This window comes from Dryobates pubescens, chromosome 19 (genome assembly GCF_014839835.1).
Source record: "Dryobates pubescens isolate bDryPub1 chromosome 19, bDryPub1.pri, whole genome shotgun sequence".
Taxonomy (NCBI): domain Eukaryota; kingdom Metazoa; phylum Chordata; class Aves; order Piciformes; family Picidae; genus Dryobates; species Dryobates pubescens.
Genome location: NC_071630.1, coordinates 1,100,075 through 1,127,203, shown reverse-complemented (window position 1 = coordinate 1,127,203; position 27,129 = coordinate 1,100,075). Strand labels below are relative to the sequence as shown.

General features: G+C 58.4%; 2 protein-coding genes and 1 non-coding gene across 4 annotated transcripts; 2 read left to right on the top strand and 1 right to left on the bottom strand.

Annotated features, from left to right (window-relative positions):
* Positions 1 to 615: 615 nt before the first annotated feature.
* On the bottom strand, positions 616 to 688 carry TRNAK-UUU (transfer RNA lysine (anticodon UUU)). The gene has a single exon. It is a non-coding gene; the product is annotated as a tRNA-Lys (tRNA).
* Positions 689 to 2,991: 2,303 nt separating this feature from the next.
* Positions 2,992 to 10,613, top strand: LCAT (lecithin-cholesterol acyltransferase). The gene is made up of 6 exons (XM_009900044.2): positions 2,992 to 3,221; positions 5,973 to 6,129; positions 6,541 to 6,656; positions 6,956 to 7,051; positions 7,739 to 7,963; positions 9,616 to 10,613. Exons 1-6 carry the CDS (start codon positions 3,074 to 3,076, stop codon positions 10,236 to 10,238), a joined length of 1,365 nt encoding a protein of 454 aa, XP_009898346.2. The 5' UTR covers positions 2,992 to 3,073; the 3' UTR covers positions 10,239 to 10,613.
* A 951-nt stretch (positions 10,614 to 11,564) lies between these two features.
* Positions 11,565 to 26,982, top strand: MATCAP1 (microtubule associated tyrosine carboxypeptidase 1). 2 transcript variants are annotated; one of them, XM_054170088.1, is made up of 6 exons: positions 11,565 to 12,008; positions 16,479 to 16,622; positions 22,658 to 22,790; positions 23,322 to 23,627; positions 24,812 to 24,909; positions 26,295 to 26,982. In XM_054170088.1, exons 1-6 carry the CDS (start codon positions 11,580 to 11,582, stop codon positions 26,457 to 26,459), a joined length of 1,275 nt encoding a protein of 424 aa, XP_054026063.1. In that variant the 5' UTR covers positions 11,565 to 11,579; the 3' UTR covers positions 26,460 to 26,982. The 2 variants fall into 2 exon arrangements, with proteins under 2 accessions (XP_054026063.1, XP_054026064.1); XM_054170089.1 differs by lacking the exons at positions 22,658 to 22,790; positions 23,322 to 23,627; positions 24,812 to 24,909; positions 26,295 to 26,982 and adding exons at positions 18,288 to 18,376; positions 19,782 to 20,491.
* The last annotated feature ends 147 nt before the right edge of the window (positions 26,983 to 27,129 follow it).

The window sequence follows — 27,129 nt, the reverse complement described above, 5'->3', positions numbered from 1 at the left end:
TGGAAGGGAGCCTCCAAGGACATTTTGTCCAACCCCCCTGCAGGCAGCAGATACATCTCCAGCTGGAGCAGGCTGCACCCACACATCAGGTTTGACCTTTAATGTCTCCAGGGATGAAGTCTCAACCACCTCCCTGGGCAACCTGTGCCAGTGTCTCCTCACCCTCACTGTGCAGAACTTCCTCCGGGTGTCCAACCTAACTCTGCCCTGCTCCAGATTCAAACCATTGCCCCTGGGCCTACCCCCACAGCCCCTTCCAAACAGTCCCTCCCCAGCCTGCCTGGAGGTCTCCTGCAGATACTGAAATGCAGCTCTATGGTCTCCTTGCAGCCCTCTCCTTTCCACGCTGGACAGCCCCACATCCTCACAGGAGAGCTTAAAGTTCTCTTCCTTCTGCTCCAGTTTCACTCAGCACCTTTGTGGAGGTCACTCTGCAGGAAAAAAAAAAACTGTTGCCAGCAAGAACCCAGCCCCTGAGGAAGCTGCTTGGAGATGGTCACCACAGGGACAAGGACCACCATCCAGGGAGAACCAGGGAACAAGAAGCAGACTCCTGCTTCAACCCACACACCCCCCCCAAGCTCCTGCCTGCAGCCTCCTAAAGGATGAAGCCTTTGCCTGAACAGGGGCTTGAACCCTGGACCCTCAGATTAAAAGTCTGATGCTCTCCCAACTGAGCTATCCAGGCTCATGCCTGGGGGCTTGGGGGATGCTCTGAACAGGCCATGAGAACCCCACTTCACTGCCATGAGACACCATGGGGGCTTGCTTTGACTTCTTCCACCCCCACAGCAAGGCCACAACCACACAGGGCATCCTCCCAGGAGGAGAAGGAGCACCACCAGGATCTCTATCCTACCCTCGTACTTCTTCCTCAGGCAAGGATGGGGGCACTGGGGGAGGGAAGGTGATGCAGGTTTCTCTTCCTGGGGACATCTGAAAGTTCCCTCTCCAGCTCCTCAGCTGGGTCAGCCACACATACTGGGCTCAGTACTCAGCTCCTGGCCTCCCATCAGGGCCTTGCCCTGGCAGAGGGATGTTCCCTGAGAAAGTGCCAGTACCACAGGGATGTACCCATGGGGAGGGTGAGCAGGGGCCATCTGGGGGTCTGGACAAAGCAGGAGGTGGCAGTGCACAGCCCCCCTCTCATGGCTGTGACTGTGCAGTGGCCACCTCTAAATGGTTGTGGGACCTCTCTGCTCCATGAGGAAGCTCCCTTGTCAGGCCAGTGTGGCCCAGCCCAGCTAGGAAGGGTCTGTAGAAGGTTAAAGCCTCCCCTGAATGGTCATGGGAGCCCTCAGCAAATCGGGAGGGTAAGTCTCTACTCACATTCTCCTGGGGAACAACATTGCAAGAGTTTTACATCTGCAGGCTTGGCTGATAAAGGTTTCTTCTGCCAACAGGTTCTTCTTTCTTTAGCTCTTGATCTCCTTGGTGTCCCCTAGCAGCCTTTTGCTTTCCTCTGGTGTGAATTTCCAGCACAAGCCAGGCACCAGCCATCTGGTGGCTCCTCTTCAGAGCTCTGGCCACCAGCACTGTTTACTCAAAGTAATCAGCTTGAGACCATAAAGCCCCTGATCAGCTGTCCTCTTTAGAAGACTAATGTGGTGCATCAACCCCACCTCTCACAGTCACCACAACCTAGGCATTTAGTTGACCAGTTTCACCTGGATAACTCTGCTCCTCAGGGAGCCCACCCTGCAGCCCAGCCCAGTTCAGTTCAGAAGGGTCTGAAGAAAATCAAAGCCACCCCCTGCTCCTCAGGGAGCCCACCCTGCCAGCCCAGCCCAGCCCAGCCCAGTTCAGTTCAGAAGGGTCTGGAGAAGACCAAAGCCACCCCCTGCTCCTCAGGGAGCCCACCCTGCAGCACAGACCCTCCACCAGTGACCTCCAGCACCACAAGCTCCAACCCCCACTTGCTCTTCTCCAGGAGGCAGCAGACACCTCCTTTCCCGCAGCCAAGTCTGACTTCTGAAGTCAACCCACCCTACTGGAGCTCTTCACCCCTGTCCTAGCCAAGCTGGAGCTGAAGCCCCCCTGGACACAGAGTGAGAGCAGGTGAGAAGCAGCAGATTTCTGCTCAGCTCTGCAGAAGATGCTGGGTGGGAAGGATTTGCACCTCCCAATGCCACACTCCAGGTGAAGCTGAGTGCTGCTCAGCACTGCTGTGCACCATTGACCCCCTGGAGCACCCTGGGGAGAGCCCTTGAGCAGCTGGGCTCTTCTCCATCACCATGACTTGCCACCATTCACCTCCTCTTCACTGAACCCTGTCCTTTTCCACCTCATGTCCCTCTGGGCATTGCCAGCCTGGGTCACCCTGCCTTCCCCTGGGTGCCACTCTGTCCCTGAGGGTCCCCAGTGCTGGCAGTCACATGGAACCCTGCTCCTGCAGGAGGGGGGCTTTAGGAGCTCCCTTCAGCTGAGGATGGTGCCATGGGGGCACCCACGGGGACCTGGAGTCCACAGTGGCTGAGAGCTGCAGGGTCCTGGGCGCTGAGTGCCTGTTGGGGGGATGGTACCTGGGCAGGGGGCAGGGCAGGGGCTGCATCCAGGGTGGCACTGGGCAATGTAACACGAGGAGCTACTTAAATGTGTCCTTGCTTGTCCCAGACCCAGTGTCTTCTCCCAGAGGTTTGGGGTCCCCCTGGCCGTGTCAGCAGTGCCAGCCTCCCCTTGCCAAGGAGGAGCAGAGAGGGGCTGTATTCACCAGGCAGGGAACAGGCAGCTGTGGGCAGCCCTGGGGGTTTACCCCAGGAGCAGGGTGCAGGGGGAAGTACATGGTGACCACAACCCCAGCACACAGCAGAGGGACTCCGAAGGCACTGGGATGCTGCTAAAATTTGGTGCCCGCTCTGCTGGCACAGAAAGGCCCTGGGCACTGCTGACTGCCTTGGCAGGGCACGGCATGTCTGCAAGGCCAGTCCTTCGTCCCTCCCAGTCCCTCCTCCCCACCACGGCCAGCCCCTTCGGCTCTTCCCTCCCCTGTGCCTCTCGGCTGGACCTGCGTCAAGAAGCCACTACTGAAGGCTGTTTTGCCTGGAGAGGTCCGGGGGCACTGCCCGAGCTTGCCATGGGCAGCAGCGGTGCCAGGCTTGTGCTGCTGACGCTGTCGCTGCTCCTGCAGCCCACGGCCCAGTTCTGGCTTTTCAACGTCCTCTTTCCGCCCACCACCACCCCAGAAGCTCCCCCCACCAACAGCACGCCACCCGTGGTACTCGGTAAGGTCACCTCGGCGGGGTGGGCATGGGTGGGCACACCCAGGTGCCATGCAGCCCCCCAGGAGCTGGTGATGAGGCTGGGGGGCCATGCTCCTGGCAGCTCTGTGGTTCTTGGCTGCGATGGTCATTTGTAGTCTGAAGCTGGAGCCACCAAGGGGGTGAGCAAAGTGTGGCTCTAGGGTCCATCTACCAGGCTGGGGATGAAGGGTTGGCAATGCCCAGCTGCAGCTGACCGGAGCTGGAGGAACAGGCTGGGCACCCAAAAAAGCAAACGGGGTTTTAATATCTCACAGTTGGACCAGAGGGTGATTTAGGGCTTGCTGGGGAGGTTCTGCTGGCAGAGGGACAGGGGCTGCAGCCTCATCTACCACAGATGCAGAGCCTTCATCTAGCACCCACTGCTCCCCCAAAGCCACCTTGACCAATGTCTTCTGCCACTGCCTGGCCCTGGGTAAGTCATCCTCTGCTGCTGCAGAAGGGTGTCCTTCACACCCAGCCTGTGCCCACCCTGCCTGGGGGGTGGTGTAGAGGGGAACGATCCCCGGGCAGGGGTACTAAGGGGTGAAAGGAGAGGCTGGGGCATCACTACAGGGAAGCAAAGGTGGGAGCAGCAGCCTCCTCCAGCTGGTACCTCCATCCTGCACTGCTCTGCCTTGCTTTGCCCCCATGCCATCGCTAGGGACTTGAGCTGTCATTTTGCTGAGGAGAATTGGGGTTTTTTCTCCTTTCCTTTGACTCAAGGGAAGTTTCCCCTTGAAAAAGAGAAGAGCAGAACTTCCCCTGACAAGGGCTGCCCACTGCCCTTTCAGCCATCAGACCACAGGGGATGGTGTCCTGAGTCTTGGCGTCCTGGGCCAGGTTCTGCTTGGCCATGCTGGTGGCCTGAGTGGCCATCACCAGATTCCTTTTCTCAGCTGGCTTGTGAGAGTCAAAGTGTCTCCCAGTGCCCCAGGGCCATCCTCATCCCCTGCCCCACTCCCAGACGGGTCCAGTTGCCCCCTGAGTGCCACTCGGCATCCCTGTGTAGCCCTTCCCCCTGGGCTGGGCGTCCCAGCACCCCTGGTGCCCTTGGGAGTGCTGATAACCCTCTGCCCCCACGGCAGCTCCCTTAATCATTACCCAATGTTCTCTGGAAGGGCAGTCAGGGCTCAGGACTCAGGGCTGGGTGTCTGGGCAGGGGCTGGCTCTCCTCCCTCATGTCCTGCTGTTCTCACTGGCTGAGAAGGTCCTCTCTGCCCACTCCATGGCTGGGCTTTCCTACATCAGCACCCACTGGATGGCCTGATCCCCAAACAGGTGCTTTGAAGGCAGGATTAGACCCTTCTCTCCCTGAGGAGATTCCATAGACGTGAGGGAGCTGTGAAGCAGGTTGAAGGATGCCAGCTGCTGCACCTCCATTGCCTCTCACTTGGGGTGAGGCTTTCAAAGGCTGCAGCCATGCCACTACACCTCTTGTCCATACCTCTGCCAGGCTGGGTGGGATGGGAATAGAGCACCTCCAGGCCAGGTTGTCCTCACACCCCATGTCAGGGACAGCACTGCAGCTCCCCAAAACACATGTGCCCACAAGTCCTGGGGTTCAGGAGCACCTGAGACTGGTGGGGACCAAGGGACATGGGGCACATCCCCCTCAGGTGCTCCTCACCTGCAGCCTTCAGCTGCTGTTCCAGGCAGAGCTGCTCCCACCTTATCATGCTTGTGAGGCCCACAACCACAGCAGGGCCTGGGTTTGGGTCCCAGAGCACAGGGTAGGCATCTACAGGGATTTCAGGCCATAAAGGAGCTCATGGTGTCCTTGGGGAAGCATCTGATAAGTGACACACAGCAGACAGGGCCAGCAGCAGCAGCAAAGCCATCCCGAGTTGTGCCAGTCCTTGGACCTGCTGGGCTCATGGGGCTCACTCTCATCCCACCAGGCTCTCAGCCACTGTCCCCTACAGTCCCTTCACCTCTTGTCCTCACCGTCAGGGGGTTCAGCACTGGTATCAGGACCCAGCTCTTGACTCCTGCATAGCAGCTGGGAATGCTCTCCCTGGTGTCTGCCCCCAACACAGGCACACCTCTGGAGATGGCACTGGGGTGGGTGTCCCATCCCTGCTGGGCACCATACCAAAGCTCCAAAGGCAGACCAATGCCTCGGTGATGGTCACCATCCATCAGAGCAGCCCTGGTCACAGCCCAGGCTGGACTTGCTTAAAGCCACTCTGTGTTCACTGTGTGCCCTGCTTGGCCTGGGTCCCTGCAGGGTATGCTTCTGCTTGGCTCCAAATCACCTCTGAGACCTTGGCCAGCCCGTGCCAGGGGTTTAAAGTTCAGGAAAACAGCCAGAATGGGGCAGTTTTCAGCTGCATCCCTGAGCTATCCCACCAGCCCAGCGCAAGGTGCCGGGAAGCCCCAGGGAGCAGCAGGCTGCAATGAGGAGAGCAGAGTGGAAACCCAACCAGGGAAGGTGGAAAAGTCTGGGATGGTCGGGATTGGCAGCTTTGGGATGAGGGTGGCAGTTCTAGGGGACACCCCATGGCAAAGGTAGCTTGGGGGATCCCTCAGGATGTGTTTTTAGTACTGCTTCCATGCTCATCCTGTGTCCTGGCCCTGAGCACCCTCACTCCTCCATGGAGCAGGCTGTTCTCCAGGGATGCTGCTCCATCACGTCCCTGGCCAGGAAGCCCCTGCTTGGGGGGCCAGGGGAAGCAGTGGGCCCGTGGGATGGGGTCCGTAGCTGTTTCTGCTCTCCATCTGGGGTGCCTCCAGTGCCTGGGTGCCTCGGGAACCAGCTGGAAGCCAAGCTGGACAAGCCAGATGTGGTGAACTGGATGTGCTACCGCAAAACAGAGGACTATTTCACCATCTGGCTCAACCTCAACACCTTCCTGCCAGTGGGAGTGGACTGCTGGATCGATAACACCAGGTACCACTCCCCCCACCTGGGAGATCCCTGGGGGCAAGGACCTCCCGGGGATCTCCCTCCCTGCTCCTCCCCCCTGGCCTCGACCCAGCATGCCAAGGGAACCCATGGCTCTGGGAACACAGCTGGCTGCCTCCCACTCCCAGTGCCCATTCCATTCCCATGGCCCTGCCACGTTCTCATGCCCAACCAACCCAACCTCGGCTCCCACTGGAGATGCTTCCACCCTTCCCAATGCCACAGGTTGAGAGGTCTGCCACCACCTGCCCCTTCAGAGCCTCCTGCCCTAAGATGCCAGGTGACCAGCTGGCTTGGCACCAATCCACCTGCCCATCCACACAGGACCTGGGAACAGGCAGGTCCAAGCTGTGCCCCCTGGGGACATGGCTCTGCTGCCACAGTCTGTCCCCACAGGGTGGTGTACAACAGAACCTCTAGGAAGATGACCAATGCCCCAGGGGTGCACATCCGCGTGCCTGGCTTCGGGAAGACCTACTCTGTGGAATACCTGGATCAGAGCAAGCTGGCAGGTGAGAGGAGGAGAGACATGAGGGGAGCCACCTGCTCCTTGCCAGGGGAGAGGTGTCTGCAGCAGGAACCAGCTCTGCACACAGTTGGAACTGAAGGATATTGGCCCTTCAAGTGCCAGCAGGGACCACCTCAGCCTTGCCCTTGCTGCACTTGTGGTGCATGGAGATGCTACCTCTGGCTGCAGCCACCAAGCTACAGGGCTTAGAAAGAACATTGTGGCTGTGACCAGGCCCAGGATGGACAAAGGCTGACAGGAGAAGATCACAGACCTAACTTCCCCTGTTCTCTCTGCCCGCAGGTTACCTGCACACCCTGGTGCAGAACCTGGTGAACAACGGCTACGTGAGGGACCAGACGGTGCGGGCAGCCCCCTACGACTGGAGGGTTGGGCCCCGTAAGTCTGGGCTTGGTGGCCAGGCCACGCCTGCAGGGAGGAAGTAGGATGGATGCTGTGGGCTGAGTGAGCCACCTGTTGTAGGGGAACCCCTGAACAGGGATGGTGCCCATGATGGTGGCACTTAGCCACTCACAGTGCTCACATGTGAATGCATGGTGGCACTCATGGCCGCTGCACCCACACCCAGAGGGTCAGCCCTGGAACCCCCGTGACCATGAGGATGATGAAGGGCCTGGAACATCTCTGCTGTGGAGAAAGGCTGAGAGCCCCAGGGCTGTTCAGTGTGGAGAAGACAAGGCTGAGAGGGGATCTGATCAATGTCTGTAAATATCTGAGGGGTAGCTGCCAGGATGAAGATGCCAGGTTCTTTGGGGTGGTGCCCAGAGACAGGACAAGGACCAACAGGGATGAGCTGGAACCCAGGAGGTTCCATCTGAACAGGAGGAGAAAATTCTTTGTTGTGAGAGTGCTGGAGGCCTGAAGCAGGCTGCCCAGAGAGGTTATGGAGTCTCCTTTTCTGGAGAGCTTCAAGCCCCACCTGGATGTGTTCCTGTGTGACCTGCTGTGGGTGCCCTGCTTTAGCAGGGGGGTTGGACTGGATGATTGCCAGAGGTCCCTTTCAACTCCTCCTCGTCTGTCATTCTGTGTGAGGTCTCCAAGAGCTGATGTCCCTCTTGTCCACAGAGGAGCAGCCTGAGTACTTCCAGAAGCTGAAGGCCCTGATTGAGGAGATGCACAACGAGTACCAGCGCCGCGTCTTCCTCATCGCACACAGCATGGGCAACTTGAACGTCCTCTACTTCCTGCTGCAGCAGCCCCAGGCTTGGAAAGATCACCACATTGGAGGCTTCATCTCCCTGGGTGCTCCCTGGGGAGGAGCCGTCAAGCCCCTGCGTGTTCTGGCATCAGGTGGGTGACTCCTCATGTGATGCCCCCTCTTTGCTTGCTTTCCCTCCTGCAGGGTGGTGTTGGGCAGGAAGAGGGCAGGATGATGGAAAAGGTGAGGGGTAGCTGGCTGAGGTGTTTGTGGAGGCATCTCCTGTGTTTCGGTGCTGCTGCTGCATCCCATGGTGCAGAAAGTACTGCGGAGGTTGCTGCCTCAGTAGGAGAGTGCCCCAGGGCATGCTCTGGAGCTCACTTTGGTTCCCATGCCTGGGGGTGGGCGAGAGGGGGGAAGGTGAGGGAGGGGGTGAGAGGGTGTGAGGGTGGGCGAGAGAGTGGGGGCGTGTGAGAGAGTGCGAGAGTGGGGGTGTGAGAGTGTGGGGGGGGGTGAGATTGGGTGTGAGAGAGCATGAATGTGTATGAGAGCAGGTGAGCAAACGTACGAGAGTGAGCATGAGGGTGTGTGGGGGGGGGTTAGAGTGTGGGGAGTGATGTAAGGGGGAGTGAGAGTGGCTGTGAGAGTGTGAGTGTGTATGAGAGCAGGTGAGAGAGTGCGTGAGAGTGCGTGTGAGTGTAACTGTGAGTGTGTGTGTGTGTCCAGGAAACTGCACAAAGCTCCTCCTGCAGCCTGGCTGGCTCCTGCACACCACACCAGCTCTCACCAGATAGCCTGCACCAAGTGCAGGGTCAGCTCCTGGCCTAGGGGTGCTCCTGGAAACCAGAACATCCATCCACAAGCTGACCAGGCCATGCTCACTCTCTTCCCACCAGCTTCCAGGCACCTCCACCTCTTCCATCCATGCAGGACAGTGAGCTTGTTGAATCCTTGCTGCAAACCGTGGATCTCTTCTGCAGCAGAGGACATGGAGCTCACCCAAGGGACACTCAGGTTCTCCTCCACCCCTTGCTTGGATCTCCCCACATCTCAGAGCCCATCCCCCATAAGCTTTGAGATCTTCAGGGTTTCATCTCCCTTGGCCCAGTCCTTCTCTAGTCTCCTGGCAGCCCAGAAAGCCACAATCACTTACCCAATGCTGAGAGCCCAGAACAACTACAGGTCACAAGCTGAGCCCCCACAGTGGTGGAATTAAGAATCATGTGCTTGGAGATTTTGACATCTGGGCCATTGCATCACCCTGAAGTCTTTGTTGCCACAACAGCCAGAGAGGTTATCTGAGATCATTGCACGGCCTTAGAACTGCAGACACACCAAACCTGCCAGGGCTTGCAGAAGACATGCAGTTGGCAACCCATTATCAGCATCTTCCCAAGGCCCAGCTCACTCCTGTCCCTGTAGACAGGCGTGGAGGTGCCAGGGTTGCAGGGAGAGTTTGTTAGGAACATCACACATCCTGGACATGGTGGTGGAAGAGGTGAGGGATGGACAGTTGAGGGATCTGTGAAGGTCATCACACATCATAGAGCTGTGCTCAGCACCCCGCAGCAGCTAGAGATGTGATATTGAGAAGAGTATGGGAGATTTCCCTGGCATGGTGAGAAGGGGACATATGGTCATGGGCAAACAGGTAAGATCTGAGGTGGAACCACAGCCCAGCCTGGGGATGCAGTGAGCATCACTGCTGGATGGGCTGACCCCAGAACAGCTACCTAAGCAGCACCACTCCTGACGGCACATTGCTGGCGGTGCTGTGCCTGATGAACCCTTGTGTGTCCCGCAGGGGACAACCAGGGCATCCCACTCATGTCCAACATCAAGCTGCGTGAAGAGCAACGCATGACCACTACCAGCCCCTGGATGTTCCCAACAAGCCTGGCCTGGCCTGAGACCCATGTCTTCATCTCCACACCCTCCTACAACTACACTTACCAGGACTACCGGCGCTTCTTCACCGACGTCAACCTGGAGGACGGTTGGTTCATGTGGGAGGACATGAAGGACTTGCTGAAGGGCTTGCCCCCTCCTGGGGTGGACACATATTGCCTCTATGGCACAGGCCACCCCACTGTGGAGACTTACATCTATGATGACCGCTTCCCATACGAGGACCCTGTGGACATGATCTATGGCGACGGGGACAACACTGTCAGCAGGCGCAGCCTGGAGCTGTGCAAGCGCTGGCGTGGGCAGCAGGAGCAGAAGGTGCACGTCCAGGAGCTGCGAGGCGTCGATCACCTTAACATGGTCTTCAGCAACCTGACGCTCAGTTCCATCAATGACATCCTGCTGGGGAGCTCTCAGGAGCTGGGGCAGCCAGTGCAGGTGAAACCCAGCCTGGAGGCAGGGAAAGGGGGGAAGATGCCACCCGGGCTGAAGGTTCCTAAGGAGCCCAAGAAGAACTGAAAGACCTCCCAGCTTTCCCCTGTGCCCACAGCCACCACAAACTGCCATGCAGGGGAGCAAAGGACTCAGAGCTGAATTTGGAAGGAGAAGGAGCAAGACCAAGAGCTTGGGTGGATGGGCTGGCACCCACCTCCACACTGCCTGGTTTCTCTTTCAGGAGCAACAATCCATTGTCCTTCAGAGGCTTGTCCCTTCCCACCAGCAGGTGGGTCCTCAACCCCGCTACCAGCTCATTAACAGCACCATTACCAATCACGGCATCCCCATGAGCCCTCCTTATTAGCAAAGCCACCTTCAGTTAACCTGAGAGGCTGTGGAGCCTGTGGTGCATGGCACAACTCGCAGAGCCAGTGCAGGCTCCCACTTACCGGGATGTCACCAGTTGGTACCAGGGTGGCATGGCAGGTGGGGCCATGCAAGAGCTTCACTGGTAGCCACTGGAGTGCGGGTGGTGAGGAAGGCTCCTCAGTGAGAGCCACTGAACAGCAGTTACCAGATAATAAACACACTTTGCTTCCAAGCAGCTGGCCTGCCCCATCCTGCCACAGCAGGAGCTGGGCATCTGGGGAAAGTCACAGTCTCAGTGAGACAGCTGGGGCTGATGGTATGAGTGGGGTTGGCAAAGCAATCTGGGTGACCATGAGACTGGGGGTGGTGACTGGCAATGTGACCATGGCTGGTGCTGTGACCAGAGCTGGTGATGCTGCAACTGGGACTACACTGCCGCTGGGGCTGGTGGCACTAAGGATGCTGGTGATGCAGCCAGGGTCAATGGCACAGCCAGGGATGGCAATGCAGCTGGGGTTGATGACAACCAGAGCAGCAACTCAGCTGGGGCTCATCATGCAGCTGGGACTGGTGAATCCAAGGGGGTTGGCAATGCTACTGGGACTGGTGACACAGCCAGGGGTGGGGAAGCAGATGGAGATGGCTGTGGGCTGGCAACATGCTGAGGTGAAAATGTGATTGGGGTTGGTGACATAACCAGGGTGATAAGGTGACCAGGGTGACAATGCCACTGAGGCTGGGGACACAATCGAGGCAGGTGATGCAGCCGGGATGAAGGTGCCATTGGGGCTGGAGACGCAGCGGGGGCTGGAGGTGCCACCGGCGCTGGTGGCCCGCCCGGAACCTCCCCACGGCCCCCAGCGCCAGAGCTCAGCCCTGCGGAGGCCGGTGCCGGGAGGGCGCGGTGGGGCGGGGCTCTCCCTGCACTCTCCTCTTCCGTTGGTTCCGCAGCCGAGCGGCGGCGCGGATTGGTAGGGCGGCGGCGCGTGCTGGGGGTGGTGGCGCCGGCACGGGCCCGGTACCGGCGCCGGGGTCGCGGCCGCTCTGGAGGCCATGGTGCAGGAGCCGGGGCGGGCGGCGGGCGAAGGAAGGCCGGAGTCCAGCGCCGCTCCGCCGCTCTGTTCCTGCCCGTCCCCACCGGCACCGCCGGCTCGCTGCCCGCGGGGATCTCGTCGCTTGTCCGAAACCGGTTCCGGGCTGCGGCGGAGCGAAAGCGCAAGCGCGGGGGGCCGGGGAAGGCTGCGGGCCGCCGCTTCCTTGCCTCACATCGCCCGGGGGCGGGGTGCGGAGGAGGGCGGCGGCGCGGGGCGGCGGAGCAGCCCCTGCCTGCTTGTGGCGCTGCGGCCCCGCAATGTGGAGGCGGAACGGGAGCGGTTCTTCCGCGCCAGCTTCGCCTACGACCCGCAGTTCGAATACGCGGAGCCGCTGCCTGCCGCTGTTCTGGACAAGTACGGGTCCGCCTCCGATCGCTTCGTGACTCAGGTGAGGCGGGGGGCGGGCCGGGGAGGGCTGCTCGGCTCACTCCTTCCTCATCTAGGCGCGAAGGTGTCGGTCCTGGCGTAGGGCGGTGTCACCAGCTTGGTGTGCTGGGATGTTCGCATCCTGCCGTGTCCTGCCCTTGGGTCACAGCAACCCCAGGAACGCTCCAGGCGGGCGCACAGTGGCTGGGAAGTGCCCAGCAGAAAAGGCCCTGGGGGTGCTGGGTGGCAGCAGCTGAAGATGATCCAGGATGTGCCCAGATGGGCAAGAAGGCCACCAGCAGCATGGTGTGGGCAGCAGGAACAGGGCAGGGATTGTCCCCCAGTATTGGGAGGACACACTTTGAGCACTGGGTTCGGTTTTGGGCTCCTCATTCCCAGAAGGACATTGAGGGCTGGGGCAGGTCCAGAGAAGGGCAATGAAGCTGGGGAAGGGTCTGGAGAACAGGGCTGGGGAGGAGCAACTGAGGGACCTGGGGGTATTTAGTGTGGAGAAGAGGAGGCTGAGGGAGCCCTCATTGCTCTCTACAGCTCCCTGAGAGAAGGCTGGAGCCAAGTGGGGTTGGTCTATTCTACCAGGGAACAAGAGGCAGGACAAGAGAAAATGACCTCAAGTTGCCCCAGGGGAGGTTTAGGTTGGACATGAGGAACAATTTCCTCCCCCAGAAGGGTTGTCCAGGCCTAGCCCAGGCTGCCCATATTAGTGGTGGAGTCTCCATACCTGGAGGGGTTTCAAAGCCATGGAGATGTGGTGCTGAGGGCCATGGGTTAGTGGTGCCCTGGCAGTGCTGGGTTAAGGGCTGGACTCCATGATCTGAAAGGTCTTTTCCAACCAAAATGATTCTGTGGCAGGACCTCTCTGTGGTCAGGCTTGTCCATGATCCATGGAAAACCCCATGGCTGCTTTCCATCCCTGCTTGAGACACCAGGCCACTGCCCCAGACATCACTGGTGCCCTGTCCTCAGCACGCTCACCCTGTTGCTGCTTAAACGCTGCTGAGCCTGTCTGCAGGGACTCTGCCTGATCCATGGTAGATGTGAGTGATGGTCAACACTGCTGGGTGGTGATGCCACCAGCATCCAAGTCATCAGACTGGTTCTTGCTTGTGAATGGTGGCTGTGAGCTGGTGCTCCAGCAGACACCCCTCGCTGCTATTGCTTGGCACCTCTTGCTGTAGAATTAGGATGTGAGGAGCAGGAGCGTGTGGGTAACTATATGGGACATAGTTCTTAGCCTGTGGATTAAGTCTGGTTTGATTATTATTGGGGTTTGGATGGTGACTTGGGGAAGGGATCCCTCCAGAGGGACCTGGACAGGCTGCAGAGGTTGGGCCCACAACAACCTCACAAAGTTCAACAAGGCCAAGTGCAAGGTCCTGCACTTGGGTTGGGGCCATCCCAAGCACAGATCCAGGCTGGGCGAGGAGTGGCTGGAGAGCAGCCTGCAGGAGAAGGCCTTGAGGGTGTAAGTTGGTGAGAAACTCCCCAGGAGCCAGCAATGGTCACTGGCAGCCAGCAGGCAGCTGTGTGCTGAGCTGCAGCCAGAGCAGGGAGAGCAGCAGCACAGGGAGGGGATTCTGCCCTCTGCTCTGCTCAGACCCCACCTACAGCACTGCCTCCAGCTCTGGGGCTCCCAGCAGAAGAAGCAGATGATCAGAGGCTGGAGAACCTCCCCTGTGGGGACAGGCTGAGAGACTTGTGGCTGTTGAGCCTGGAGAAGAGAAGGCTCCAGAGAGGCCTGAGAGCAGCCTTTCAGGACCTGAAGGGGCTCCAGGAGAGCTGGGGGGGAGGGACTTTGGCCAAGGGCTGGGAGTGCCAGGATGAGGGACAATGGCTTTGATCTGGCAGAGTGGAGATTGAGACTGGAGATGAGGAAGAAATTGTTGGCAGTGAGGGTGAGGAGGCACTGGCAGAGGTTGCCCAGGGATGCTGTGGCTGCCTCCTCCCTGGAAGTGTTCAAGGAGAGGCTGGATGAGGCCTTGAGCAGCCTGGGCTGGTGGGAGGTGTCCCTGCCCATGGCAGGGAGTTGGAACTCGATGGTCTTTGAGGTCACTTCCAACCCAAACCATTCTGTGAATCTGAAAGGTTTCATGGCTCTGGACACAGCACTGTGTCTGCTGCCCATACAGGACAGAAAAGGGTCTGAGACTTCTGTGCTGCTGGTAACTTAATCCTGTGCCAGGTACCTGACTGGTGCCAGGTGTGTGTCTCCCTCCCTCTAGCTCTCTCTGAGTCCTGACTCTTCTGCCCCAGGTCCCTCAGCTGCTCCTCCCCAGCCCTGTTCTCCAGACCCTTCCCCAGCTTGGCTGCCTCTCTCTGGACCTGTCCCAGCACTCAATGTCTTTCTGGGAATGAGGAGCCCAAAACTGAACCCAGTGCTCAAGGTGTGTCCTCCCCAGTGCCCAATACTGAGGGACAATCCCTGCCCTGTTCCTCCTGCCCACACCATTGCTGCTCCAGGCCAGGCTGCTGGTGGCCTTCTTGCCCACCTGGGCACCCCCTGGATCATCTTCAGCTGCTGCCACCCAGCACCCCCAGGGCCTTTTCTGCTGGGCACTTTCCAGCCACTCTGCCCCAGGCCTGGAGCCTACCTGTTGTGACCCAAGTGCAGCACTCAGCCCTTGGCCTTGTTGAACCCCATCCCGTTGGCCTCAGCCATGGATCCAGCCTGGCCAGGTCCCTCTGCAGAGTCTCCCTGCTCTCAAGCAGATCATCACTGCCACCCAGTTTGGTGTCACCTGCAAAGTGTCTGAGGTATTGCTGTGGGGCAGTGAGTGTCAGCAGTGTGTGTGGTGTCAGCCAGACCCCAAGGCCCTTTGCAGGAGGGGCTGAGTTCTTCTCCCTGTGTCTCTCCTGGTTCTCTGGCGGTGGTGTGGTGGCACAGCATTCGTGCTGGGGTTGTTGCTGTGCTGGTGCCCTGCAGTACCTCCTGCCCAGGCTCCTCTGCTTTGGGAGGCTTTTTTTTTTTCCCCTCTTGCTCCAAGCTGCTTTTGGTCTCAGCCCTGCATTAATCAGGGAGCTCAACTAAGGAGGCATTTTGCTAAGCCAGCCCTCTTGGAGGAGAGCACATCCTTGGGGGGGACTTTAATGTTTTATTAGAAAATGGAAATAAACTCTGCCAGCCCCACCAAGACTCATCACCTGCTTTGTGATGGCAACTTGGGCAGCACCAGCACAGAAATGGGGCTGGAGGATTTGCTGGAGAGCCACAGAACTTTTTGGTTGGAAAAGAACTTTCAGGTCATAGAATTACAGAATGGTTTTGGTTGGCAGACACTCCTAAGACTGAGTCAAATCATCAGGACATGGCTTAATGGCCATGGTGGTCTTTGGTTGAAGTCCTGTGTATCGAGGTCATCAAGTCCAACAATTTATGCCCCTGCAGATGGTGGGATCATAGCTGGGGCTGCCTGGGGATGCTCAGTAGGCTCTTGGGACACTGGAAGTGGTATCTGAGGAATTTTGCTGTCTGGAACATGTGCTGGAGGTTAGGGAAGAGCCTGGGCTTTCACTGGCTTTATTCTGGGCACCAGCTGTGCTGTGTTTCTCTTGGCTGGGAGCTTTAGGTCTCCTGGGAGGAGATTGCAGTTGTCTGAGCAGAGATGGGAGGAGGAAATTCTTCTGCTGCTGCTGTCAGCAGGAGGTGCCTCAGGGTGCTGCAGAATGGTTTGGAACAGCAAACAAGGTGAAAAAGAAAACCAAAAAGCTCACACACCCCACCCCACCCCCGCTCCTCCCAGCCTTTCTTGGAAAGACACAAAGTGCCTAGAGAATGAGATCCAGCTGTGGTGGGAACACTGCCCAGGCAAGGCCAAGCAGTACCTTCTGGGACAGAGCAGGCTGCTCACCAGGCACCGACCATACAGCCCCTCTGATGGAATGTTGGATGCTCTGAGTGCTGGCACCGGTGGTGAGCAGCCACCCCCTGCTCCTGGGTGGCTTAAGAATGAGGGAGGGGATGAGCCCTCTGCAGGGCTGCTGCCCAGAGCCTGTGTGAGGGCAAAGGGAAGGAGGAGGAGAAACTTCTTTGGTGTGAGGGTGTTGGAGGCCTGGAGCAGGCTGCCCAGAGAGGCTGTGGAGTTTCCTTGTGTGGAGAGCTTCCAACCCCCTCTGGCCATTGTGCTCCTGAGCAGGTTGCTGTGGGTGCCCTGCTTGAGCAGGGGGTTGGACTGCGTGAGCTGCAGAGGTCCCTTCCAATCCCTCCACACTGGGGTTTGGGGATTTGTAAAGATTTGTGGGTTTGGTCATTTTCTCTCCCTGTGAAGACAGGTGGTGATGGGGCCAGCATGCATCCATGGCAGGTGGGCTGGCTGCTGTGGGTGCCCTGCTGGAGCAGGGGGTTGGACTGGATGCTCCCCAGAGGTCCTTCCTGCTCGTTCTCTGGGGTTGTCTCCATGGGATCCACAGTGTTGGTGGGGCTGCAGCTGGCAGCGGTCAGCCCTTAGCACTGACACTTCCCTTCTGCACGCTGCAGGCCCTCAGGATCATTCAGGCTGTCCTGAAGAAGTATGGCACCTACGAGAGCTTCGAAGTGGCCACGGGTGGGAGGCTGCTGAGCAAGTGCCAGATCTGGTCCATCATCCGCAAGTACCTGCAGAAGGAAGGCTGCTTGGGAGAGGTAACCCTGTGCCCAGGCAATGCCAGCTGAGCCTGGGGCTGAGGGTTTGGCACACAGCAGGAACCTCTCTGCTCTGAGCTGTGGTGTCTTTCCCTTCTGCCTCACTGTGCCCTGGGGCAGGATGTGGCTGCTGGTTCCTCACCAAGTTCCCACTGTGCCTTCAGTCCCTAAGAGGCAGAGGGAGCAGCTGCTGCTTGTCCCCCTGGCCATGTGGGGAGCAGTTTGGTGCCTGCACAAGGCAGCAGTTACCCTGGGTAAGAGGCATCTCCAACAGCTGCCTTCACCCAGCTGCCCAAAAGCAGAGCTGGGGGCAGTGATTTCCTGCTGTGCTCTGCAACCTGCTGGCTTGTGGTGCTTTGAACCCCCAAGCTCAGGGTTTAGGGCTGGGAACTGATGGTTGAGATACAATGATGGCCATGTGGTGTGGATGTGGTGGAGAAGCTCAGCATCTCTTCTTTGCTTTCTCCACATCCCACATGGGATGTCCCACAGCTCCACTTAAGGGACTTTCTTCCTCTCCTGCTAGCAAGGGGTGGACAAAATGCTTCCATAGTCCTGGGGGGTTTGGATTTCTGGACCTGGCTATGTCTTTTGAGGCTCATGGGGCTGCCTTTGGTTGTTGGCTGCAAAGCAGGAGGCCATGGTGGGGGCTTCCTCACTACTGCCTCTTGGCCAGGCTGTTTTTCTTAGCTCTGATTTCTCACCTCCAAGCAGGGTTACTCCCAAGCCTTACCCTGAAGCATCACCTTGTTTGGTGGCACCCAGCACATTTCCTGCCTGCAAAAGCAGGAGAGAGCAGCTCCTCAAGGTCCCACCTGACCAGGAGAGGTTCCTCCTCTTTGGTTTGCTGTGATCTCCCCAGGGATGTCTCTGAGATGTGGAGTTGGCACCTTGGTCTTCTTTAGGATCTCTGCAAATCTCCTGTAATTCATTTGCCTTTAACACCCAGGAGCAGTCCGAGCAGCAGCTGGCCAGGCTCACCTGCCCCTTGTGACTGGCCAGCTGGGCTCTGCCTCTTCATTTTTATTAACTGATGAAATTCAGCTCATTCAACCCTTTCATGTCACCCCCAAGCTGAGCTCTGGCTGGGCAGCAGACCAGCTCTGTCCTCAGACATTGGCTTCCCTCTGGCCCTGTATCAATCCATGCCTGGACATGGTGCTGTGGGCTGTGGTGCAGTGGCAGTGGCTCAGCAGCAGTGGTGGCAGTGTGAGCTCTAGGGCAGTGCTGAACTTGATGATCTCCAAGGTCTCTTCCAAATTCAGCACTTGTGCAGCTCTGTGATTCTGACATCAAACAGTGACTTTAAAAACCGGTATTGCTATATGGAAAAAAATAAAACTAATGTGAAATACTGCAGCAGGCAGCCCAGGCTGCTGGTTGAGTGCCCAGCCCTGAAGGGGTTTAAAAAGCACAGAGATGTAGTGCTGAGGGCCATGGCTTAGCACCAGCCTTGGTCGGCTCAGACACTGGCTGGGCCGGGTGAGCTTGGAGGGGCCACCTGCCCACAGCACGGATCAGAAGGCAGGACCCTGCTCTGCAGCAGTGCCAGCAGCCTGCCCCTGGGTGAGTGTCTGAGCCTGAGTAACTTTGCCTCTTCAGAAGCTTCTTTGTTGGCATCCAAGCTGCAGCTCTTGAAGTCATTCTGCTTTTCTTCTGGCTCAGGGCCAAGGTGATGTTGCTGGAGCTCAGAGGTCTCCTTATGGACGTCAGCGAGCTCCAAGCCTGAGGCAGAGGAGTCCCTGGCCCTGCTGGTGAGTGCTCCGTGGCAGGCCCAGGACATGTCCTTAGCCTAACCAGTCTGGCTGGCATCTTGTGGGATCCCACTGGTGGTGTCCCTCTGCATCTGAGCTGCTCAGTGCTGATGAGGTCCTAAGTGGCACCTGGGAGCTGGGAAGAGGCAGCAGCCTTTTCCCTGGGGCCATCAGCAGCCTTCCCTCGGTTCCCAGTTCTGTGATGTGAAGCTGTGGTGCTGGCTTGGCTCAGCAGCAGGTGGCACCTCTGTTCAACAGGACAGCACAACACTGTGTCACCACTTCAGCAAACGGGGGAGAGTAACCCCCTTTGAGAGGCCTGTGCCTCTCAAAGGTCATCAGAGTGACACCTGCAGTGGCATCACAGGGTTCTCGCCATGGCAGTTCATCATCTTCTCGCCATGGAAGTCCCTGGGCACATCCATACCGCTGGCTCTCAGAGGGACACTGTCCAGCTGTACCTGTGGCTGCAGAAGCCCTCAGCCCCCCTGAGCAGTATCTATTTCCATTTCCCAACCCTTGGAGCAATTGTTTTCCATCCCTCCTTCCTCTGCCCAGCTTTGGTGGCTCTCCATCTGCAGGGCAGGGATGGGGGTTTCTTGCCAGCCAGGTGTCACCCCAAGTCAAGAGGTGTCCCTGCTGGTGAAGCCCCTGCTGCTCATGTCCCTGAGCCATGAACCATCCTAGAGCTCATGCTGCAGGTTGCATTGTCTGCTGCTGCTGCTTCTTCATCCTCAGTCTGCTTCCTGAGTTCACTTAATGTCATCAAGCTCTTGGATAGGGAAAGATGATTCCCACTTCCTCTGACTGAGTTATTGTCACTGCTTCTGGGCTGCCTTTATCCTTTCTGCACCATCAGAGAGGGAAGAAGCTTCCACAGTGCTCCCTCTGATTAGAATTCTTCCTCCAAAGGCTCTGGGGTGGTTCTCCTTAGAGTTCACCTTGATTCCCCAGAACACAAAGAAGCTGTGGCAGCTGCACCCTTCCCTCCCCGCTCAGCCTCAGCTTGCCAACTCCAAAAGGTATTTTCTTCAGGGAGGGGAATTAAGGTGCCAGTGCAGATGGGAAGGGAGCTCTGGAGGGCACCAGCATGGTAGATGAGCTGTGTGGGGAAACCTGAGCTGTTGGTGGGGTGCCAAGTGAGCACCAGCTGGGCTGAGCCAAGCACAGCAGGTCCTGGGGCTGCTGAATCCCTGTCACCTGGGGATGGTGGCTGGGAGCAGTGTGATTGGCCAAGGATGAGCAGCTGACAAATGAAGAAGAGCAGAGAGGAGGAGCTCAGGGGGTGGTACCTTTCTTCAGGAGCCTGGAGACACATAGGTGAGCATCTGTCCTAGGGAAGGAGCTCAGCCTTCTGCAGCAGTTCCCAAATTCCAACCTCTCTCGGTTTCTTTTTTCCATGTAGGGATAATGAAGCAAGGTGGCAAGATGTGGACCTAGCCTTGCAAAGCACCCTCAGCCAACCAAGCCTCCTGTGTCCTGGTTGTGGAGCTCCAGCTGTCAGAATGCATCATCTCCAGCATTCCCTGGAAGATCTGCAAAGACCTGGGGGCCAGAAGCTGTCACAGGACCCACAGGCTCTGGGTTGCAGCATCTTCAAGGGAGCAGGAAAAGTGCTGCCACCATGGGATGTGTTCCTCATCTTCTTTCTTCTGCTTGAGGCTCCATCCCCTGCCTCTCCTGCATCCCAGGATTCCAGCCTGTCCACCAGTGCCACTTGGGGTCACCGTGCTGGGTGTCAGGGCTGTGTCCCCATCACAATTTGCTGGCCAAAGAGATGGGAAGTGGTGAAATCATACTAAAGCCTGGCCCCCTGGGGCCTCCTCCTTTCTGCTTGCAGTGAAGCTGTAACCTTCCCTGCCTGTCATTACTCCAGAGGGAACTGAGCAGAAGCTGCTGCTGCTGCTGCCAAGAGTCTTCTCCTGGCCAAGAGCTCCGTGGTGAGGGCTCAGATGACCAGAGGTGATCTCGCTGGAGTTTCCCAGAGCATAAACCCAGGGGTAGTCTGGATCAGGTCCTTGCTTTGCTTTGTCCCAGGTCACCAAGGTCCTTGGCAGGCCATGGGAGAGGGCAGCAAGACCACAACCACCTTTATGTGTTTTGACCTGCTTGCTGGAGCAGTAAAGCTGGAGATGTACACAAGTCAGAGGTGAGTTGGTCAGGCTCCTCTCAGCAGCGGGACCCTCTCAGGCTGCTAGATTTTAACCCAGGTAAGGCTTTCACCCTGTCCATGAGCTGTGGTGTTTCACTTGGGGCTTTTATGAGCAGCTTTGCACAACAATAAACCTGGGCTGAAGCAAACCCCAGCAGTGTCCTCTGCTTTCTTTTACCCAAGAGAAGAAGGGGAGGGCAGTGAGACCTCTGCACCATCTCGGTGTGGGAAACGGAAGCCCTGCAGTAAGAGCTCTCTGTAGGGTGGACAGGGAGCAGGCAGGGGATCCTGAGATCCAACTGAGGTGTGCCCAAAGGTTCTGAGTGCTGCCACAGCTGAACCATGGATCATAGAATCACAGAGCTGTTGACTTTGGAACACACCTTTGAGATCACCAAGTCCAGCCACTCCCCCAGACATCACATTGCCACCACTGCTGCTGAACCACCACCGCTGAGCCACCTCCCTCAGCACCACATCCAGGCAGCTTTTAAACGTCTCCAGGAATGAAGACTGCACCACCTCCCTGGGCAGCCTGGGACAGTGCCTGACAACCCTTGCTGGGAAGAAATTTTTCCCAGTGTCCAGCCTGAACCTCCCCTGGCACAGCTTGAGGTTGTTTCCTCTCATCCTGTAATTTGATGCATGTGAGGAGAATCCAACCTCCTCTCAAGGAGCTGTAGAGAGCAATGAGGTCTCCCCTCAGCCTCCTCCAGGATGAACAACCCCAGGTCCCTCAGCTGCTCCCCACAACTTCTGTTCAAGGCCCTTCACCAGCTCCTTGCCCTTCTCTGGAACTGCTCCAGCTCCTCAATGTCCTTGGAGTGAGGAGCCCAAAACTGAACCTAATATTTGAGCTGTGGCCTCACCAGTACAAGGGTGCAATCCCTGCCCTGTGCCTGCTGCCCACACCATTGCTGATCCAGGTCAGGATGCTGGTGGCCTTTTTGCCCACCTGGGCACACCCTGGCTTATCTTCAGCTGCTGCCAACCAGCACCACCAGGTCCTTTTCTGCTGGACACTTCCCATTCTGCCCCCAGCCTGGAGCCTTCATGGTGGTGGTATGACCCAAGTGCAGGACCCAGCACTTGGCCTCACTGAATCTCATCCCATTGGCTTCCACCATGGATCCGGCTTGGCCAGGTCCCTCTGCAGAGCCTCCCTGCCCTCAAGCAGATCAATGCTGCCACCCAGTTTGGTGTGAACTTCCTGGGGGTGTCTTGATCCTCTCATCCAGAGCACTGATAAAGAGAGTGAACAGAACCTGAGAGCTCCCAGGACTGTCCCCTTCAATGACAATGCAGCTCTGAAGCTGGATAGTCAGAAGGTGCTGCTTGGCCAACATGTTAACTCCTGTTAACACAGAGCAGCTGCCATGCCTCTGGCTCTTGTCTTAGCAGGTGTCCCAAAAGAGCTCCAGACCTGCACAAGCATTGCCTGTCCCTGCTGCCAGGGTGGGCTGCTGTGAATCCATCCCCACTGCTCGTGTCCTGGAGCCTCCAAAGGGAGAAACTGCAGCAGAACCCAGGAAAATGGAGCCAGAGCCTTGCTTCCCTGAGGGGCTGTTCACTGCAGGGCATTCTAGGGGTTGTGCTCACAACAAACTGGGCAGTGGTGGTTGTTTGAATCAGGGATGTTCTGGTGACCAGGTTTACTGCACCACCCCATGCTAGTGGCATGCAGGAGTGGGACCAGGCAGGTCTCCAGAGGATGCACATCATCTGTGGCTATGAAGTGACGGGGAGCTCATGGGAGCAAGCTGCAGGGTGGGGGCTAAAGGGTGCTGGAGCCAGAGGGATGCTGAAGGAGGTTGCCCAGGAGCTGCCCACTCGGTTCACTGGCTGTGAAGTAACTGAAGGAGTTATTTTCTCCACCATGTGACATTCTCTTCCTCTCAGCCCCCCTCAGTGTCCTCCTCACCAGCTCCTGCTGTTTGTGGTTTCTTTTGGGAGCTGCAGCACAAGGCTGTGATGGGGCAGCAGCAACAAGGGTGCCACCCACAGCACTGGTGGTTTTTTCTGACCATCCACCACCATCTCAGCCTCTGCTTAGAGCCAAGACCTCGCTGAGCAGCTCCTCTCATGGCAGTGCTGATGGTGGTTGCTTCTTTCTTCTTCTTGCTTTGCAGGTGGTGGTGCAGCTCACAGATGACCTCCTGTCCCAGGCAGTGATGATGGTTGAGGACAGTCGCCCAACGCTGGCCATCAACCTGGCTGGAGCCCGGCAGCACTGGCTGGAGGGGATGCTGCGCCATGAGATAGGTCAGCAAGGAGGGGTGGAGAGAGCAGCAGCTCTGAGCAGCCTCTGGCTGACACCAGGGTGGTGGTGATATGATGCCCACCTTGGTGGTCTGCTAAGGAGGCATCCAGGAGTGCTGCTGGGTGGGTTTCAGAAGGGGCTGAGGCCACTCGGCTTTCTCTGTGCAGGGTGCTGGGCACCTATGTGGCTGAGCCTGCCCTAGACACCAGAGCAAGCAGCTGGCTTCTGGCAGCATCTCATGGAATCACAGAGCAGCTTAGGCTCAAAGAGACCTTAGAGATCATGTAATCTAAGCCCCCTGCCACGGGCATTGACACCTCTCACCAGCCCAGGTTGCTCGAGGCTCCATCCAGCCCGGCCTGGCACACATCTCTGGCCAATCCATTCCAGAGCCTTGCCATCCTCATAGTGGGTTGGAGCTGGCACTGGGGGGTGCCGAGCGTCAACCCCAGGACTCGGGGCGGGGGTGTGCTGCGGGTCGAGGTTTTCGGCGGCGGCGTCCGACGGCGCTCACCGCCCTGCCTCCTGCGCAGGCACTCACTACATCCGGGGGGTCAACAACACCCGGCAGCCCTGGCGCAGCTCGGAAGGCCGCAAGCAGTACCGGCTGAAGCCGGCGAACCCCACGGAGGAGGGCCTGGCGAGCCTGCACAGCGTCCTGTTCCGCAGGCAGCCGTTCCTGTGGCGCGCAGCGCTGCTGTACATCACGGCGGAGCGCGCCGGGCGCCTCTCCTTCTCCGCCCTCTTCCGCGACCTCGAGCAGTTCGTGCAGGACGCCGCCGTGCGCTGGGAGTACTGCGTGCGGGCCAAGCGCGGACAGACGGACACCTCCCGCCCAGGTAGGGCCGCGGCGGCCGCAGGGCCCTTGGGAAGGAAGCCCAGGGGTGGCTGCTGGGCGGCTCGGGCGCCACCGGCCCTGGTGGCCTTTGCCTCCGCCTGGAGCTGCCGCCGGCGCCGCGGTCCGAGGGGGTTAGGCTCTACGGCTGTGATGCTTTGCACCCTCCCCCAGCACAGCTGCTCTGGGACTGCTCGGGGTGGTGGGAATGGGTCCTGAGGAGCCCCTCATGGCTCTCCACAGCTCCCTGCAGGGAGGTTGGAGGGAGCAGGGGGCAGCCTCTGCTCCTTGGTGGCAAGGGACAGGAGCAGAGGTGGTGCCAAGCTGCCCCAGGGGAGGCTCAGGCTGCATCTCAGGAAATCTTTTTTTCACAGGAAGGGATCTCAAGACATTGGAACATGCTGCCCAGGGCAGTGCTGCAGTCACCATCCCTGGGGGTGTTCCAGCAGCTGTGGAGCTGGGGCTTAGGGACAGGGTTTGGTGTTGACCCTAAAGTGGGTCAAAGGTTGGACTGGATGAGCTTGGAGCTCTTCCAACTGGATGTGTTCTGTGAATCTGTGATAAGGGGTTGTGTTCTGATGGGAGTGACTCACACAAACTCACAGGGAGGAAGGAACCATCGGAAGACCAAACCTAGGGCTGCATTTAGGTCCCTGCAGTGGGTGACCATTAAAGAAGTCCAGTGGGAGGAAAGCTGAAAGCATCCCAGTGAGAGGTTTGGGGTGCTCAGTGCCCCCAGCTGCCTCCATGATCCCCAGTGCTGCTCCCCAGAGCTCATCCTTTGGGATCCAGCAGTCCTGGCCAGAGCTCACACTGCCACAAGTGCTGCTGAGCCAGCACCACTGAGCCACCTCCCTCAGCACCCCATCCAGGCAGCTTTTAAATCCCTCCAGGGATGGGGACTCCACCACCTCCCTGGGCAGCCTGGGACAGTGCCTGACAGCCCTTGCTGGGAAGAATTTTTCCCGATGTCCAACTGAACCTTCCCTGGCACAGCTTGAGGCCATTTCCTGTCCTCCTGTCACTTGCTGCATTTGAGGAGACACCAACCCCACCTGGCTCCAGCCTGCTGTCAGGGGGCTGTGTGGAGCTCAGTGCCATCACTCCAGCTAGCTGTGGTCAAATGTTTGGGTGAGCAGAGTGATGGAGCACCAGGCTCCTGCTTCCCAGCCTCTCCTGCTCTTCCAGGCTGTTTCAGCAAGGACCAGGTGTACCTGGATGGTATCCTGCACATCCTGCGTCATCGGCAGACCATCGACTTCCCGCTGCTGGCTGCGCTTGGAAAGGTACTAGCAAGGGGCAGCTGCAGCCAGAGTCCCCTTCCAGGGCTCCCACAGGCTCCTCAGCCCCACACCTCCCCAGAGTCAGCCCTTGGATGAGGGCACTTTGCATTTTCCTGTGTGGGTTTTGGTGGAGCAGAGGAAGGCTGTGCTGGGCAGGATTCATGGAGGGATAATCTGGGCTCCTCCATGGGACACGTCCAGGGAAGGTTTCCAAGGCAGGTGGTTAGGTTCTGCCAGCCCACCTGCCATGGATGCATGCTGGCCCCATCACCACCTGTCTTCACAGGGAGAGAAAATGACCAAACCCACAAATCTTTACAAATCCCCAAACCCCAGTGTGGAGGGATTGGAAGGGACCTCTGCAGCTCACGCAGTCCAACCCCCTGCTCAAGCAGGGCACCCACAGCAACCTGCTCAGGAGCACAATGGCCAGAGGGGGTTGGAAGCTCTCCACACAAGGAGACTCCACAGCCACTCTGGGCAGCCTGCTCCAGGCCTCCAGCACCCTCACAACAAACAATTTCTCCTCCTGCTCACGTGGAACCTCTTGGGTTTCAGTTTGTGACCTCTGCCCCTTGTCCTGTCCCTGGGCACCACTGAGCAGAGTCTGTCCCCAGCCTCTTGCTCCCACAGTTCCTTTAGCTCTTGCTGAGCATTGCTCAGCTCCCCTCTGGGGCTGCTCTTCTCCAGGCTTTCAGCCTCAGGGCTCTCAGCCTTTGCTCCTCACAGATCAGCTCCAAGCCCCTCAGCAGCTTTGCAGCCTCCCCTGGACTCTTTCCAGCAGTCCCCTGTCTCTCCTGACCAGTATTCCAGATTGGGTCTGGACCATCAGGTTTTTCACCACATCTGTTCAGAGTAGAAGGGCAGAAGAGTCTCCCTTGCCCTGCTGGCCACATTCTTCTGAATGCCCCCCAGGACCCCACTGGCCTTCTTGCCCACAAGGGCACACTGCTGGCTCATGGGAAACTTTTTCCCCATCCCTCCCAGGTCCTTCCCTGTGGAGCTGCTCTCCAGCAGTCTCCCCCTCACCTGTCCTGCTGTTCCACCCCAGGGGCAGGACCCTACGCTTCCTCTTGTTGAACTTTGTGAGGTTCCCTGTGCCCAGCTCTCAGCCTGCCCAGGTCTGGGTGGCAGCACAGCCTGAGGGGTTTTCAGCCACTTCTCCCAGTTTGGTACCATCAGCAAACTGGCTGAGGGTCCACTCTGCCCCTTCATCCAGGTCACTGATGAAGATGTCCTGGACTCTGGGGAACACAGACCTACAGGCCTCCAGCTGTGCCTCTGAGCCCACTCCACATGGCTTTGCCATTGTCTCCTCAGAGGAAGGGCAGCCATGGGCCACAGGGGGAGCCCAACAGGCTCTGAGCCACCTCCTTGCTCCCCACCAGGTCTCCTACGAAGATGTGAACCGGCTGAAGGAGTTTGGTGTGCTGGAGAAGGCCAGGATCCCCCACTTCATGCAGGACCTGCAGCGCTACATGAAGCAGCTGGACCACATCCTGGCCACCAACGGCCTCGACGAGGAGGAGCTGGAGCAGCTGCTGCCCGACTGAGCCACAGCCTCCCACTGCCCTGAGGCTCCACCTGGTGCTGGATGCTTACCAGGGTGGAGCCTGGAGGAGTGGGCAGAACCTGGGCTCCCAGGCAGCTGCTGTGCATGTGGTGCTGGGGGGGGGCAGGGTGCTTGTCTTGATGTGACCCCCCCAGCTTTGGGGACAGCCGAGCCGCTCCACGTGGCTCTGAGGAGCAGCAGAAAAGGGTCCAGGGGGAACAAGGGCAGAGCTGGGCTGACCTCCTGGTCCCCTGATGGGCACAAGGCTGTGCTTGGTGGCTGTGCTTGGAGGGGAATGTCCTTGGGGTACCAGGACACTCCCAGCAGTGTGGGGAGCACCTGCTCTGGGCCAGCAGCCAGGGCTGGGGGCTCTGGGCTTTGCCTGGTCGAGAATAAGAGCTGGCCCACCCCTCACCCCCACGCTGTTTCCCACTCCCTAACCTTTCCCTCATGTCCCCCCTAGCAGCAGGAAGGATCTGAACCCCCAATCTCTGCTCTCCCCCTCCCCATGATCGTTCTGCACCTCAGCCTGGCTCTGAGCACTCAGGGTGGGGATGGAGCCTGAGTGCACCCTGGAAAAAAGTGTAATAAAAGCTGATGTCATGGCAAGCTGGCCTGGCCCAGAGCTTGGAGGGGACATCAAAAGCCAGCCTTGGCACTGTCTGACTTGT